The 18,737-nt window shown below is 36.3% G+C and overlaps 1 protein-coding gene across 1 annotated transcript in view; it reads left to right on the top strand.

The window, feature by feature from the left end:
* LOC126271950 (neural-cadherin) overlaps window positions 1–18,737 on the top strand; it is a 1,775,154-nt gene that overhangs the window by 1,726,075 nt on the left and 30,342 nt on the right. The window contains exons 21-30 of the mRNA XM_049974381.1: window positions 1,082–1,254; window positions 1,357–1,506; window positions 3,134–3,439; window positions 9,000–9,273; window positions 13,295–13,503; window positions 13,834–13,997; window positions 17,090–17,258; window positions 17,341–17,547; window positions 17,641–17,912; window positions 18,350–18,555. Of these exons, the coding sequence (XP_049830338.1) occupies window positions 1,082–1,254; window positions 1,357–1,506; window positions 3,134–3,439; window positions 9,000–9,273; window positions 13,295–13,503; window positions 13,834–13,997; window positions 17,090–17,258; window positions 17,341–17,547; window positions 17,641–17,912; window positions 18,350–18,555 (2,130 nt within the window). The remainder of the gene's footprint in view (window positions 1–1,081; window positions 1,255–1,356; window positions 1,507–3,133; window positions 3,440–8,999; window positions 9,274–13,294; window positions 13,504–13,833; window positions 13,998–17,089; window positions 17,259–17,340; window positions 17,548–17,640; window positions 17,913–18,349; window positions 18,556–18,737) is intronic.

The raw sequence follows: 18,737 nt of genomic DNA, 5'->3' as shown, positions 1-18,737 counted from the left end.
CACCAACATATATGCTTCTCCTCAATACACCTATGACATACTTCTCTCATTCACTTTGGCTTTGGTCTTCATCCACTGTATTCTTTCACATTTTAAAAATATTTTGCTGAATATTTATTCAGCCATACAGTTTTCCATTTTTTGTCACTTTTATTTATTTTATATTAAGTGACAGCATTTGTTTTTGCTCAGTTTTTGAACACTTTAAGTAGCTGATATTCGATCTCACTCAGCAGATTTCTTTGTTGCATTCCACACTCCAGGACGAGCAAAAGGGAGGATGGGCAACATTAGAGAAAGGTAAGAAGGAGAAAGAGAAAATACAAAGTGTTAAGAGGCAAGTGAATGGGTTGTAGGATGATCAGGTATGATTGGAAGCTGAAGCAACAGGCAGAAGGAGGAGGAAATAGAAAGAAAGAAAGAAAGAAAGGAAACAAATAGATTTTAACACAAAATTCAATTAATACAATTAAAGAAACAACTTCCTTCTCAAGGCAAAGGTCTTGTGTGATACCAAGAAGATAGAAGTTCCTGCTGTTGCATTAACAGTGCATGAGAAACTGTCTGTAGAATATACCAAAACTGTTATTTGCTTCTTCTTCCTGCTTCTCTTTCTATCTCTTATTCTTTCTTCTTATGTATTGTCTACTCCTTCACACACACACACACACACACACACACACACACACACCACACACACCACACACTTGCTCTCTCTCTCTGCTCTTGTAGTATATATTAGTATATGATGCTGTTTAGTACTTGACTTTATGTACTTTTTATTGGTTAAAAATCATTTAACTCATATGGTTATAGTAAATAAACTGTTGTTTCTACACTCTCTCTTTGCTATTGCCCCCCAGTTTTTCGTCAGCTACAAAATCAGTCTGTAATTTTCTTCCTTTTATTTTTCATTGCCAGTAAAAACCCATAATAGTTGAAAGCTGTAATGTATATATTTTACTGTATGATAACTATTTAATATAGAGATGAAAGTACTATGTTGAATTTGTAGTATATTAGATGTTTGAGTAGTTTATCAGAACTGACAACTGATTCCATCACATTTATTTGTTTTTAGGAACTGGAACAGCTTCTATAAGAGTAAAAGATATTAATGATATGCCACCTCAGTTTACAAAGGATGAATGGTTTACTGAAGTTGATGAAACAGATGGAACTAACTTGCCTGATACTCCCATATTAACTGTAACTGTTCATGATGAAGATGAGACAAATAAATTCCAATATAAAGTGAGTCTATTCTAAATAGCAGCCATGCTTATTTACATGTCTGTTATCTTAATGAAAAATAAGGAACGTTTGAGCAGAAATACTAATACAAGACTATTTTAGGTTATCGAAAACAGTGGTTATGGTGCTGATAAGTTCACTATGGTAAGAAACAATGACGGAACAGGATCACTAAAGATAGTCCAACCATTGGATTATGAAGACCAGCTTCAGAGTAATGGATTCCGTTTCCGGATACAAGTCAATGATAAGGTATGTAACATTCATCTTTTAACAATTCTCTTAAAAAACAGTCAGTCATATGACAAACACACTTAACACGCCATGATGCTGTGGCAAAATATATGATAAAGTCTTTCACACATCAGAAATAAATTTTGTAGATTTTCAGAATAACAAATATTATCTTCACAGGTTATGCCAAAAATTTAGTAACTGATTAGTTTCAAAACGAGAAAAATTTATCTTTAACTTTTCTTGAAAAATTACCTTATTTTTCTTAAAAATCACTAGTTGCAGGTTTTGTTACCACATTAATTTTGTTTGACATTTAATATCCTAGTAATATGAAATATTATCATCTGTATTACAATTGATCTTGTAGTGTCCAACTCATACAAATTTTAAAAATGAATTTTACAAGACAGTTGCAATCTGAAACATAAGCATTATCTGTGTCTTGGTTTTTCAAGTGTTCCATGTATTCCCTTTAGAATTTATAAGACAGACATTTCTGCAAGACATGAATAGTGTTCATCTCCATTTATGTTTTAATGAGTGGCAATAGTGCCTCAGTATGCAGTATATACCAAATGTCCATATTTGAACCTCAGTGTGAAAGGGCTCAGGCATATATAATACAGAAAACAATCTATTGTTGCACATGTGGGTTTGTGCATACATTTGTGCCTAATATTTATAAGTAAATGATGCATTACAATCTGGCAAGGTTTTTCAATGACTGGGCCCAAAAAAATCCATAAGGTAATGTGAACAAACATTTGTGGTATTCTTACAGCCTCACTAGATGACCATGTCATCATAAGATACTGTATGTAACATGAGCAAGCAATCTGCTTAATCCACAATTTCATAGAATTTCTGTTCAGAAACAGAAAGCTTATCACAGTAAAATAACTCTTACTAAAACTGATATTGCTTTCATAAAATGGAACAAATTTTCATATCTGCGAGAAGAGCCTGAGACAAGTGCAAAAAGTTTTTGGTATTATCCAGCACTTAAAGTTAAGATTCTGGTAGTATTGAGATGATCTTGAGCTTAAATAGTGTGATTTTAGACACTGAAAGTGAACTGAATGCCACTCATGGATTAGGCTTTAGGCCTGTTCTAACAGGCCAACTGTTGCTTACAAGGCAGTTTGAGAAGTTACCTATGAACATAGGACATGTGATTAATGAACATAGGACATGTGATAAGCATGTTGCCAATCCCTCCAGCCATTATTGCGAATAAGTGAGTCCTGATGATGCCTCTGTTTCTTTATTCAAACAGCTGCTCATGTGGCCTCATGGTCCTCATTCCAGACCTGTCTGTGTTCCACATGGAAGGCAGAACTGCTAACAATTTGGCTACTGAGAACTGATTGCCTGTAGTAGTGAGAATTACTCCTCTATGATCCACATTAGATCATACTGTTAATGTGACTGTGCTACCAGAATATTCCACCATTCATTGCAATGAGCATGTTTCATGCTTTTCATTGGACTGTACAATGGTAACTTTCACAAAAAGTTGGATTTTGTGTCTCTCTGGTTCTGCAGACAACATTAATAAGTTTGAATTATGTTTCTGATTTCTTTAGATTTTGAATACTGCTTCTAACTTGTCCTAAATTTCTCTGACTACATTTCTTTTCAGGGAGAAGACAATGATAATGATAAGTACCATGTGGCATACTCTTGGGTCGTCGTAAAACTGAGGGACATCAATGACAATAAGCCACAATTTGAGCGTCCAAACATTGAAGTGTCTGTATTTGAAAGTGCTGAATTGGGGAAAACCCTTGAAACCTTTAAGGCCAGTGATCCAGATCAAGGGGGCAAAAGTAAAGTAAAATACGCCATTGATCGAACATCAGACAGAAAGCGACAGTTTTCTATTAATCAAGAGGGGACTGTATCTATTCAGAGGAAGCTTGACAGAGAAGAGACACCAAGGCACCAGGTAACACAGATAAAAGTTCTTGATAGATCTTAACTTAGAGTGTAGTATAATTTAAACTTATTTCTGGAGATGGTTTTTGTATCAGTTTCGAGCTCATAAAATCTCCTGGTTGTGTAATTATTTTCCCTTAAGAATGCCTTCTATTAATTTAATCCCATAATAGCCTTTCTTAGGTACAGTGTAATCAAAGAAACTTGTAAACTGTATTTATATTCAAAACAATTCTCATGTATACTTTAGTCTTGAAAACAGTGCATGTGGGATTGAAGAGTACATGAGAATTGTTTTAAGATACACCTTTTGTTAGACTTTGCTATGAGAAATAGTGGTACACAAATTCTTCATTAATGGGAAATATTTTTTTGGAAAGTAACTAATATTAAGAGTTAATTATAAAATTCCACCTATATTTTTATTTAGAAAGATGTTATTTCCTTAGCCATTTCTCACATTAATAATTGTACATGTATGTTTCTTGCTAGTAAAAAAAAATGCAGTAAGAAAGTGATTGTACTGGATGATACTAATCTATAGTACATACTGTGATTTGAGTTATCAGAAGAATATAATAGATGGAAATGAATTGTGGTAAGGCAAGAACAGACTTGAAACAAAGAAATGCAAAAGATGGAATCTGAAGCAGAAGAAGTATTTGAAACTTGGTATAAGCATTTCTTCATATGTCACATTTCATGTAAACTGCTGGAGTAATGTCTCATCCACTTCCTTTTGTGGTGATAACAGATAAGAGGGCATCACAAAATGTAACTGAATTATCTGAAACAGCACATCCCTGAACATCAACACCGTTAGAGGTGGCAGTGTTCAATTACTGACTGACAATATTCTGATCCAGGTCCTATAAATTTACTGTGCCCGCAAATTTTAAGTTAACTGGAATCAAGAATACTCTGTATTACCTCAATTTTGCTGAGCATTATGTTCATACATAATATAATTACCCAAGAACTATAACATTATGAATGATCAGCCATTATCCCAAATCAAACAGATAACCACTGATAAAATATTCTCTTAAAAAAACTGAACAAGCTTTGATGTGTGGTTAATGCATAGCACATAAGATAAATCAGCAGAGCACAATAATTAAAAAAGATCAAATGCAGAACAAAAAAAAATGGAAATGCAGATAAAACACTTACATAATACATAAACAAAGAAGCATCGGCAATTAAAAGCAAATAAAAGGAACTAAAACTGTTTAACTATTGAAATTTCCTAGCAGATTAAAATTGTGTGCCGGACCGAGACTTAACTCGGGACCTTTGCCTTTCGCGGGAAAGTGCTCTACTAACTGAGCTACCCAAGTACGACTCACGCCCCATCCTCACATCTACATCTACATCTACATCTACATCTACATGACTACTCTGCAATTCACATTTAAGTGCTTGGCAGAGGGTTCATCGAACCACAATCATACTATCTCTCTACTATTCCACTCCCGAACAGCGAGCGGGAAAAACGAACACCTAAACCTTTCTGTTCGAGCTCTGATTTCTCTTATTTTATTTTGATGATCATTCCTACCTATGTAGGTTGGGCTCAACAAAATATTTTCGCATTCGGAAGAGAAAGTTGGTGACTGAAATTTCGTAAAAAGGTCTCGCCGCGACGAAAAACGTCTATGCTGTAATGACTTCCATCCCAACTCGTGTATCATATCTGCCACACTCTCTCCCCTATAACGCGATAATACAAAACGAGCTGCCCTTCTTTGCACCCTCTCGATGTCCTCCGTCAATCCCACCTGGTAAGGATCCCACACCGCGCAGCAATATTCTAACAGAGGACGAACGAGTGTAGTGTAAGCTGTCTCTTTAGTGGACTTGTTGCATCTTCTAAGTGTCCTGCCAATGAAACGCAACCTTTGGCTCGCCTTCCCGACAATATTATCTATGTGGTCCTTCCAACTGAAGTTGTTTGTAATTTTAACACCCAGGTACTTAGTTGAATTGACAGCCTTGAGAATTGTACTATTTATCGAGTAATCGAATTCCAACGGATTTCTTTTGGAACTCATGTGGGTCATCTCACACTTTTCGTTATTTAGCGTCAACTGCCACCTGACACACCATACAGCAATCTTTTCTAAATCGCTTTGCAGCTGATACTGGTCTTCGGATGACCTTACTAGACGGTAAATTACAGCATCATCTGCGAACAACCTAAGAGAACTGCTCAGATTGTCACCCAGGTCATTTATATAGATCAGGAACAGTAGAGGTCCCAGGACGCTTCCCTGGGGAACACCTGATATCACTTCAGTTTTACTCGATGATTTGCCGTCTATTACTACGAACTGCGACCTTCCTGACAGGAAATCACGAATCCAGTCGCACAACTGAGACGATACCCCATAGCTCCGCAGCTTGATTAGAAGTCGCTTGTGAGGAACGGTGTCAAAAGCTTTCCGGAAATCTAGAAATACGGAATCAACTTGAGATCCCCTGTCGATAGCGGCCATTACTTCGTGCGAATAAAGAGCTAGCTGCGTTGCACAAGAGCGATGTTTTCTGAAGCCATGCTGATTACGTGTCAATAGATCGTTCCCTTCGAGGTGATTCATAATGTTTGAATACAGTATATGCTCCAAAACCCTACTGCAAACCGACGTCAATGATATAGGTCTGTAGTTAAATGGATTACTCCTACTACCCTTCTTGAACACTGGTGCGACCTGCGCAATTTTCCAATCTGTAGGTACAGATCTATCGGTGAGCGAGCGGTTGTATATGAGTGCTAAGTAGGGAGCTATAGTATCAGCGTAATCTGAAAGGAACCTAATCGGTATACAATCTGGACCTGAAGACTTGCCCGTATCAAGCGATTTGAGTTGCTTCGCAACCCCTAAGGTATCTACTTCTAAGAAACTCATGCTAGCAGATGTTCGTGTTTCAAACTCTGGAATATTCCATTCGTCTTCCCTGGTGAAGGAATTTCGGAAAACTGCGTTCAATAACTCCGCTTTAGCGGCACAGTCGTCGATAACAGTACCATCGGCACTGCGCAGCGAAGGTATTGACTGCGTCTTGCCGCTTGTGTACTTTACATACGACCAGAATTTCTTTGGATTTTCTACCAAATTTCGAGACAATGTTTCGTTGTGGAACCTATTAAAGGCATCTCGCATCGAAGTACGTGCCAAATTTCGCGCGTCTGTTAATTTTAGCCCATCTTCAGGATTTCGCGTTCTTCTGAACTTCGCATGCTTTTTCCGTTGCCTCTGCAACAGCGTTCGGACCTTTTTTGTGTACCACGGGGGATCCGTTCCATCTCTTACCAATTTATGAGGTACGAATATCTCAATTGCTGTTGCTACTATATCTTTGAATTTGAGCCACATCTCGTCTACATTCGCATAGTCAGTTCGGAAGGAATGGAAATTGTCATTTAGGAAGGCTTCTAGTGGTACTTTATCCGCTTTTTTAAATAAAATTATTTTGCGTTTGTTTCTGATGGATTTGGAAGAAATGGTATTGAGCCTAGCTACAATGACCTTGTGATCACTAATCCCTGTATCAGTCATGATGCTCTCTATCAGCTCTGGATTGTTTGTGGCCAAGAGGTCAAGTGTGTTTTCGCAACCATTTACAATTCGCGTGGGTTCGTGGACTAACTGTTCTAAATAATTTTCGGAGAATGCATTTAGGACAATCTCGGAAGACGTTTTGTGCCTACCACCGGTTTTGAACAAGTATTTTTGCCAACATACCGAGGGTAGGTTGAAGTCCCCACCAACTATAACCGTATGAGTGGGGTATTTATTTGTTACGAGACTCAAACTTTCTCTGAACTGTTCCGCAACTGTATAATCGGAGTCTGGGGGTCGGTAGAAGGAGCCAATTATTAACTTAATTCGGCTGTTAAGTATAACCTCCACCCACACCAATTCGCACAGAGTATCTACTTCGACTTCACTACAAGATAAACCACTACTGACAGACACCAACACTCCACCACCAATTCTGCCTAATCTATCTTTCCTGAACACCGTCTGAGACTTCGTAAAAATTTCTGCAGAACTTATTTCAGGCTTTAGCCAGCTTTCTGTACCTATAACGATATCAGCTTCTGTGCTTTACTTCTGCCAGTACCTCGTTTCCTACTTTCCAAACTTTACAGAAGTTCTCCTGCGAACCTTGCAAAACTAGCACTCCTGAAAGAAAGAATATTGCGGAGACATGGCTTAGCCACACCCGAGGGGATGTTTCCAGAATGAGATTTTCACTCTGCAGCCGAGTGTGTGCTAATATGAAACTTCCTAGCAGGCAAAGGTCCCGAGTTCGAGTCTCGGTCTGGCACACAGTTTTAATCTGCCAGGAAGTTTTATTACCGAAACTGTTTAACTTTTACCTTGTTAGTATTGATAGCAATACTTGCAATAATGCAGACTGTGCCATTAGTCAGTGAGTTTTCAAAATTGTTATGATTTAGAAAGAAACAAGTTAATGGACAAAATCAGGTTTTAACTACCATTCTGAATGTTACTATTAAAAAGAAATCAAAATTTACAGTTATATAAAATTAACCACTATGAAAAGCTGCTCTTGCTTATGCATATTGAGCTTTTACATAACTGATTAGAACAATACAGTTCACGGTGTCTCTTAGTCAGTGTTCCTTCAAAACAGTTTCCATTTATCTGATGCTTTCGGTGAGTTGTCAACATCCATCTCATTAGTCCATAATCCTTCAGCACGTAATCCAGTAATTGGCATTGTCTTGCTGAGCTGCTTGATCAGGGGTACCTTTTACAAATCTAAGAGGAATGCTCAATGTTTGCAGAATTAATTCCATTTTGTGTATGTGTCTGCAACAACAAACATAAGGTAAATTCCAAATTAACTAGTGATCAGCATTCTGTCTCCTACACTGATAGACATTTGAGGACATGAAAGTTATTTAAAAGGTAGTTTACAGCTGTTTGTAAAAATGACTGTAAAGCAAATAACTTTACATATTGACATGGTATACAAATGATTTTAAGGTTTAAAGGTAACCAATCACCAAATAGATAGTATGCCACATCATTGAAAGGCAAGCCCAGTTGAGCTGCTGTGCTGTCACAGTAGAATCAGCCAGGACAATGTGGCCATGCAGATATATGTGAATATATGTGTTTATCATATGTGTATGTGACTGTAATGAAAGATAGCAACATTCTGATTCTTGTTTATGTGCCTGTTGTTGACTCAGAACCCCAACTATATCATGAGTTGTGTCTTCACTGCCTAAATTGTTCAAATTTACACATACAACTATCATTTTTAAATTCCAGGTAAGTGTATTTATTTGCTGATTTGTTAAGTTCTGTATTATATTAATTAATGTCTGTTTCTTTAAATCTGTTATTTTCTTTGTGTATGATAGATCTAAGCTTCCTCTGTTAAGGCACATTATTAAATAAGTTTCATCAAATTAAGTTCACTTTTCTTTTTCTTCTTCTACAGCTTATTTTTATGAATAATTATTATTGCAAGCATGCTTATTGTAAACACACATTTTGAAACTGTACTGATTTTTCCTATGTCTTTAGGTAAAAGTCTTAGCTATTGATGACGGAGTGCCACCGAAAACAGCAACAGCTACACTCACTGTTATAGTTCAAGACATAAATGACAATGCTCCCACATTCTTGAAGGATTATAGACCTGTATTACCTGAGCATGTACCACCTCGGAAGGTAGTAGAAATACTTGCAACAGATGATGATGACAGATCAAAAAGCAATGGACCACCATTCACATTCAGGATGGACCCAAATGCAGATGATGTTATACGTGCATCATTCAAAGTTGAACATGATCAAAGTAAGTAAATATATCCTGTTTTCTGCAAAATAAAATTTAGAATTTTACGCAGTAGTAAAATCAGAGAACAAGGAACAACTTGAAGAGCAAATGAATGTTAGACAAGAAAGAGAGGAATATTTAGAAATCTGGTACAAGTAGCACATATAGGAATTACTAGATGCTGTGCTATGGCTTTGTTTTAATTTAATTTGTTTTAACAGAATGGTGCATCTGTGTAATTATATATTGTTTTGTTCACACTTTATGTAATATCTGTTTATTGTGTCAGCTGTTGAGTTAGTGACATCTGTTAAAATGTGTAGTGGTGATGTGGCTATCAAAATTTGCATTCTGATACATTTAATAAATTATGAGACAGAACTGCTGACTAGTATTTTCCTCCAGGAGAAAAAATATGTAGTGCCGTTGATAGACACATATAAAAATAGGCACATTACATAGCTTTGTGAATTGTTAGTTCCTTCCTTATGGAGGAAAGAGGGATAGTTTGGGGAAGGTTAAAAAGGAAGGACAGATTGCTTAGACCTCAGGGTGAGAGAGACCCACCTGCAGTGAGGATGAGGTACACAAAGATGTAGGCTGAGGTGTCAAGGACCAAAATTGTGCTCTCGATTTTCACTTAACATCAGATCACAGGTGGTGTTGCAAGTATGACTGTACCCATGTGTTTATGATTTTATATTGCTTATTAGGTGTTTCTCTTTTATTTCTTGGAGAAATGCCAAAGACTCCTCATTTTTTAATACACCCAAAAAACATTTGTATTTATACTGTTTTAATTACAGTTTAAGCTCTAACAAATGTAATGCGCTGTGGAAAGACATAATCTAATCACAGATGTGAGCACAATGTTATGGATAAGACACAGAAAATGAATGAGAAAATATGATCTATCAAAAGTTTAGGACATTTTCAGGATATAAAATGAAATGTATAAGCAGTGAGCAACATTATTATAACTTAATCACTGAATTTTTGCATGTCTTCACATTATTAATGGACAAATCACATCTGTGAACATGAAAATTGTGGAACTTGAACATTTGGAATAATCATAATACAGTCAAATCTGGATAAGTGACAGTTCAAGGAACCATGTATTGAAATTTCTCACTAACTGGAGTTCAGATGTAGACTCTCTCCTATTTAGAAGTTTTTCTTAGCCATGGTTTAGCAGTTACATGTCTGACCTGGAGAAGTTTAAGAAAAGGGTGTTAAGTTATACTGTATTAAGTTATAATGCAATTTTTAATATCATTTACTGTGTACCTGGCTACATTTACTTAAAGATATCTGTCAGCTTTCTTTGTATTTCCAGTTTGTTATTCTGAATATGGTTTTCAACCTCTCGTATCTTTTCAAAAACTGACTCACCTGTCGAAAAATCATAAACATATGCGGACGTCTTCTAATCTGTTTGAAGCATATTGCTTTTTGGGGATAGCATTTATTCCTCTTTAAAACAGACATTTGTGTGATAGAGTCTATTATTTTCACTTTTTCTGTCTTTGGATGTGTTGACATTTCTTAGCCATGGTTTAGCAGTTACATGTCTGACCTGGAGAAGTTTAAGAAAAGGGTGTTAAGTTATACTGTATTAAGTTATAATGCAATTTTTAATATCATTTACTGTGTACCTGGCTACATTTACTTAAAGATATCTGTCAGCTTTCTTTGTATTTCCAGTTTGTTTTATTCTGAATATGGTTTTCAACCTCTCGTATCTTTTCAAAAACTGACTCACCTGTCGAAAAATCATAAACATATGCAGACGTCTTCTAATCTGTTTGAAGCATATTGCTTTTTGGGGATAGCATTTATTCCTCTTTAAAACAGACATTTGTGTGATAGAGTCTATTATTTTCACTTTTTCTGTCTTTGGATGTGTTGACATAATCAGTAACAACATTGTCATCCGTATATTGTCCGACACCTGTCATTGTTGTCAGCACTTGCCTTTTAATGTCGCCAATGATTGTTTTGCAAGAAACTAGTATGTTCTATTTCTTGTTGCTAGGCCTAATTTCTGACTCGAAATATCAGCTGCCTTACAGATCTAAATCCAGGTTCCTTGAAACAGTTCTCGATAATACTGTCATTGGCTGGCGACTGGACTTTCACAACAAATTTCATACCAAGAGCTATATTTATCTCGGGATCAGTGTCCTTGTCCAGATTAGTCAGAATGTTTCTGATGATGTCTTTGTGATAATGATACCACAAGTGCTGAACCAACTAATGGCATTGGGAGGTAAATAAATGAATTTCACATTTAGGAGTGTTGATACTTCTGTGTGGGTAGAACAGTTGTCAACAAAAAGAATGGTTTTTCTTCTGTTGTTCTTACTTTCTCCTTCACCTTTATTCAGCAATACTGTAAATATTTCCCTTATCCACCAAGCCTTCATGTTTCAGGTTGTAAGTTTAAAGCTGTGAATATTTAAATTACCATACCATAAATTTAACCCATCTCTTCATGCACTATCATCCAAAGCAGCTGGAAATTAAAATTACTAGAGAGTAATTATTAAGCATCCCATTCAGTACAAGACTAGTGATGGCTATAATTGCTCTCCTTCAGTTTGGGCTGCCGCCGAAATTCACAATAGTTGACTCTTATATCTGTTTTTATGTGTGTCTGAGACACTCTACACAGAAGTTGAACTGCAATTGTTCACAGGTACAATGATTATAATCTCAGCACAAACAGTGTTGTTTGTGACCTGAGCATTGCCTGTTCTTAAAATAAAAACATCAGAAAAAAGATTCACATAAAACTTTCAAACTGAGAGATTAACTGACTAGCTAGTACTTACCTACCAACAGACACATATAAAAATACAAGAAACCATCTTAGCTTTTGGAACTATTAGTACCTTCTTCTGGGAGGAAAAATTGATAGGTTAAGGAAAGCAATAAAGAAGGGGCAAGTCCCTCCGACTCCAGGATGGGGATGAACCAGTCATGAGGATGAGAGGAGACAAAGTTCTAAAAACTAGGGTTCTTCCTTGTACTTTTATATGACTTTATTGACAATAATAAATATTTTGCCTCCTGAAATACAGCAACAAAGAGGTCCTACAAGTTTGTTGTTTCTGACACAGCTACAAACTTCAATTCAATATAAACACCAGGCATAGAAAAGAATAGTGAGGTGCTCTGCACTTTGTTTGCATTTTCTCCTCAAATGTGAATGTTTTAGCTGGGAGGTGCTTGGCAACTTGTAAAAGGATTATCAAATTTCAATTCCATTGAGTACACACATCTTGAGCTGCAGGTTTGCATTCCCCAGCTGCTTTCTTAAAAACTTAATAATTACATCTTTTAAAAGCCTTTAACCAACAATTACTAGCTGTAAAAGTTTTGTAGTAAACTTTTCTGTCCAACAGTAGTCCAAACACAGGAATATTTTTATGGAGGGTTTGTTTGACCCATTTCATAAGCCATTTTTCTATTGTAGAAAATTCACTACTTAAGTTTATCTCTGTATTTCCATATGCCTCAGAATGCAGAGACATTTTTCGATCTTTCTCATTCACAATCTTATGAAGGGTTGATTGAGGTAAGACATTTCACTCTGAAACACATTCACAATTCTATGTTTATTATTTGATAGAGGTGTTGTAATATATGCCTGAACATACTGAGAATATCATGCATCTTCCTCAGCAACTAATGCCTGCTTGGTTTTTCTTTGTTTCCTAAAACACTGGTGCTCTGTAAAGAGGGGAAAACAGGCAATGTGTGTATGTCTGATGTATGGAAATGTGATTTATGCACACACTTACAACTCATCCAAATTCAGAAGAATATAGTAATAGACATATTTGAATGTATGGATAACGTGACTCTGGGTAAAGCGAGCGTTTCCTGGATGTCAGTCTCTCTTATGAAGATGTCTGGTGGTTTCACTTACTGAGTTATCTCACTTATTCAAGTCTCAATATGTTCATAATAATAGTATCAAGTGGTTTAATAAAAAAACTTGTGTAGAAACATTTACTTTTTTTTCTTGTAGAGGGTGCTAATGGAGATGGAATGGCAGTTGTTTCGTCACTCCGATCATTTGACCGAGAACAGCAGAAGGAGTACTTGATTCCCATTGTTATAAAGGATGCTGGTAATCCTGCAATGTCTGGCACTAGCACACTTACTGTAGTCATTGGTGATGTCAATGACAACAAAATGCAACCTGGTTCAAAGGAAATATTTGTCTACAATTACATGGTATGAGAACTATAATAATATGCTTGGCATCACAAATTACTAAACATGTTCAGTTTCCTAAAACATTTTCACACTACTTTTACACTTGTATATTTTTAATTATATATAAAATAATGGTTACCAATGTTCTCTGTTGGTCATGTATTTACAAAAGAAAATGTTCAAAAGCTATGATTTTTTTGTGTAAGATGGAATTCATTGACAAATTTTTGAAGCAAGATATTCTGAATTAGCGGGCTAAAAATAAATGTAACTGTTAGTTGTTTGTTAAAATTACTTCATGTTTCTGTATTAATTGTTTACATGTTTCATTCTTATCTTTTAAATTAGGGGCAGGCTCCAGACACAGAAATTGGACGTGTTTATGTTTATGATCTGGATGATTGGGATTTGCCAGACAAAAAGTTTTACTGGGAAGGAATAGATCATCCCAGATTTAAACTGAATGAAGATTCAGGCATGATAATCATGAGACATGGCACACAGGATGGCAGGTAATTCTAAAAGTTTCAAAATGTCAATAGTGAAATTCATTTTAAGAGATTGGTTATGAAGACCACAGAATTTTCGGAATTTTTCAAGGATGGCATTTTGTGAAATAGAGGTAATTCTTTAAAGAAGGGTTAAGGGTCAGTGTCCTGTAAACCTGAAGGTTGTTAGAAACAGACTTCAAGAAAATAATTTGATCATTCAGCTGAAGATATTTCTGAAAAATCACAGAAAACCTAAGTCTGTCAAACTGAAATGTGTCTATTGTTGTAGTGCATGAAGCACTAGTAACCTCTCTTCATCTCCTCCTCAAACACACTCTTCAAATTAGAATCAAATACTTCTGATTCGTTCACAAATTTGAAACAGTTGCAGCAGATATTGTCATTTTTGTGGTTGAGTCTTTGCCCATCTAGTGCAAATTTGTGCCCTATAATATGATGTGACTGGAAGAGGTAGAAAGGCTATTGACAATGTTACAATACTGCATCTACATCTAAGTTTATACACTGCAAACCACCATAAAGTGAACTGCAGAGGGTACATCCCATTGTACCATTTCTAAGGTTATTTTTGTGTTTTGTTCTCATATGGAGTGCAAGAAGAATGGTTGGCTGGATGCCTCTGTGCTCACCATAATTAGTCTAATATTGTCTTCATGATCCCTGTGGAGCTTTTAGCGCATTCCTAGGTTTGTCGCATAAAGTAGGTTTCAGAAACTTTCTTAGTAGGCTTTCAGAAGATAATTTGCATCCTTCTTCAAGCATGTGCCAGTTCATTTCTTTCAGAATCACTATGACACTCTCCCATGGGTCAGACAAACCTATTACCAGTCATGCTGCCCTTTTTTGTATACATTTAATATCCTCTATTAGTCTTGTTTGGTATGGTTCTTACATACTTGAGGAATATTCGAATATTCAAGGATGGGTTGTATGAGTGTTTTGTATGCTATTTGGTTTATACCCTGATTCCGTTTTATTATGCCAATGGAATGCAGTCTGTCACCTGCTTTACTTATGACTGAGCTTATGTGATCATTCTATTTAATATCCCCATAAATTGTTACACCCAGATTTTGTTATGAGTTGACTGATTCAAACTGTGACTCATTGATATTGCGGTCATAAGATTTTCATTTTGTGAAGGGTAAAATTTTATATTTCTGAACATTTAAGGCATATTGCCAATCTTTGCACCACTTTGAAATCTCATCAAGACTTGACTGAGTACTTATGCACCTTTACCCAAACAGTGCTTTGTTATTTATAACTGCAACATCTACAAAAAAAATTGTCTGCTAGGTCATTAATATGCCCAGCTGAACTTAACAACCTCATTTTCATCTTACAGATATTCTGGTATTTTCACTGAAGTGACTACACCTTGATGTATTTGCAATTGCATTTTTGATCAATTATTGATTAAATCAAATCCAGTTATCCCACAAACATTGATTCTTGTAGCACTTCATTCTGTATTATGATGAAAGTTCTTGTCACTTGTTTGATAGACTGTGATTTGAAGACACTAGTATTATATCTTGTAGCGCTGGTCAAGGTATAAGCTCCCTTTAAATAAGTAAAGGAGAAGTGAAGCAAAGGTACTGGTAATGAATTAAAGAAACTCTGGAAAACCACTTTAAGGATAACTGCATCTGAATCTGACTTGGGCTTCTCATGAAACTTACAATAGAGAGAGACAGATAGAGAAAAGTAACAAAGTGACAAGGGGATGTGCAAGAATTAGGACAAGAGAAGGAAACAGAGATGGAGAACATAGACTGTCCAAGAATCTGACAGAATCCACTTGCTGTTTTGGCCTATAACTAAGAGGCTTCTTCTCCAACTCAGCTTTTTTCACTGAGGTGACAAACAGTCCTGGGGTAGCAATATGCTCATATAAAAGTGGTGATAGCATCCTGTACATAAGGTATAAAAGGGCAGTGCATTGGCAGATCTGTTGTTTCTACTCAGATAATTCATGTGAAAAGATTTCTGACATGTTTACGGCCACCCAATGGAATGAACAAACTTTGAATGAGGAGCGGTGGTTAGAACTAGATGCTTGGAACATTCCATTTCAGAAACCATTAGGGAATTCAGTATTCCAAGATCAACAGTGTCAATCAAGAGTGTGCTGAAAATACCAAATTTGAGGCATTGCCTCTCACCATGGACAACACAGTGGCCAACTGCCTTCACTTAGTGACAGAGCGCACCAGTGTTTGCGTAGAGTTGTCAGTGCTAACAGAATAGTGACAATGCATGAAATAACCATTGATATCATTTTGGGATGTATGACAAACATATCTATGAGGACAGTGCAATGAAATTTGGCGTTAATGGGCTACAGCAGCAGACGACCAATGCATGTGCCTTTGCTAACAGCATGACCTCGTCTATAGCAACTTTCCTGGTCTCATGACCATTGTGGTTGGATCCTAGGTGAGTGGAAAACCATGGCCTGGTCAGATAAAAACCAGATTCCAGTTGACATGAGTTGATGATAGGGTTCAAGTGTGATGCAGACGTTACGAAGCTATGGAACCAAGTTGTCAACAAGGCAAGCTGGTGGTGCCTCCATAATGGTGTGCGGTGCATTTACATGGAATGGTCTAACTGAACTGATCATTAAATGAAAAAGATTACTTCTGGATTCTTGGAGACTATTTAATCCATTGATGGACTTTTTTTATGGATGATAGCGCATCTTGTCACCAGGCCATAATTTTTAATGTCTGGTTTAAAGAATATTGGAGACAGTTTGAGTAAGTGATCTGGCCACCTAGAGCATCTGACATGAATCCCTTCAAACATTTGTGGGAGACAACCGAGAGGTCAGTTAATGCAGAAACACCTGAACCAGCAACACTTTCACAATTATGGATGGCTGTAGAGGTAGCATGGCTCAGTATCTGGGCAGGGGACTTCCAATGACTTATTGAGTCCATGTCATGTCAAGTTTCTGTTCTATGCTGAGCAAAAGGAGGTCCATCATGATATTAGGAGGTATCCCATGACTTTTATAACTCAGTGTATTGCTTAATGTCACATATAAACTATTCATTAAATATGGTGTTATTATATCTTTCTAGGTATAATTTAAGGTTCAAGGTGTATGACCGTAAACACACTCAGACTGATGTACAAGCAAACGTAACAGTCATTGTCAGAGAGATTCCACACGATGCTGTTATTAACTCTGGCTCTATAAGAATAGCTGGTATTACAGATGAAGATTTCATTAGAGTGTGGAACTACAGGGTATGTAGACTGGCTCTGATTTATTTTTTTATTTGACATATATTTTTATACCAACTTCAACACACTGTCTTTGTTCTTGTAGACACAAAGTCTTCAGAGGAGCAAAGCTGATCGATTCAGAGACAAACTAGCCGAATTGCTTGATACAGAAAGGGAAAATGTTGATGTTTTTAGTGTACAGTTACGAAAAAAGCATCCGCCTGTCACGGATATTAGATTTGCAGCCCATGGCTCCCCATACTATAAACCTGTGAGACTGAATGGACTCGTGCTTATGCACAGAGAGGAGGTAGGCTATACATAACATTTTTTGATAGTTCTTATGGTGAGAAATGCATTTTTGTTTGGTTTCTTGATTTATGGCTTATTTTTTCTGTTGCAGATTGAAAAAGATGTTGGTATAAATATAACTATGGTAGGAATTGATGAGTGCCTTTATGAAAATGTGATGTGTGAAGGAAGTTGTACAAATATACTAGACATTAGTAATTTACCATACATGGTTAATGCTAACAAGACCGCACTGGTAGGAGTGCGTGTTGATGTCATAGCAGAATGTACTTGTGGTGCACGTAATTTCAGTAAAGGAGAGAGCTGTAGATTGAGTCCATGTTATAATGGAGGACGTTGTATGGAGGGCAGATTTGGACTGAGGTATGTGTACTGAGTTAATGTGTTCCTTCAAATTGTATTTCCTGAGTCTGAAGAACTTCTAACATAGTTCATTTCCCACCATAATTTCAGATGTTTCTTCTTTTTTTTAAGGTTTTTGATATCAAACAACTCTTAAGTCTGGTTTTAACGAAACAGTATGTTAGTTGGCGTGAAAAAAGAGAGTGTTGTTAGCTATAACCTCTTTTCCTGTCTCTAAACATCTTAGTAAACACTATTTTTTAAAAAAAGAAACCTTATTTTTTATATTTTAATTGGTCAATCACATTCTTCCAGATAGCTAAGCGGAAGACAGTACAGTACATGTCCTTCAAATTAAAGACATAGCTCAAATTAAATGTTAAGTATATATCTATTTAAATTGTAAATAACTATTGAGACAGGAAAAAACTAATTAATTCACTCTGAATCTTTTGCAGTTGTTCATGTCCAACTGGTTATAGTGGTCCAAGGTGTCAGCAGACAGGTCGTAGTTTCCGAGGAAATGGATGGGCGTGGTATCCTCCTCTGGAAATGTGTGATAGTTCTCATCTCAGCCTTGAGTTTATAACCAAAAAGAAAGATGGAATGCTGCTTTATAATGGACCTATTGTGCCTCCAGAGTCTAATGAAATTATTGTGTCAGGTATGTGCAGAATGAAGCTGAAAGCTCTAAGTTTTGGCAGGCAAAATAGTGTAATGGACAGAAAGCTTGTTAGATAGAAATTGTGTCATTATTATTATTACTAGATTATAAATTCCACTACACACTTTCATATAAAACAATACACTGATGTAAATCAAGTAGTACTGACTTGGTTATTGTTT

The sequence above is a fragment of the Schistocerca gregaria genome, chromosome 5 (genome assembly GCF_023897955.1).
Source record: "Schistocerca gregaria isolate iqSchGreg1 chromosome 5, iqSchGreg1.2, whole genome shotgun sequence".
Taxonomy (NCBI): Eukaryota; Metazoa; Arthropoda; class Insecta; order Orthoptera; family Acrididae; genus Schistocerca; species Schistocerca gregaria.
Note: the sequence above shows the minus strand (reverse complement) of the source record. Positions and strands in the feature narration are given on the sequence as shown.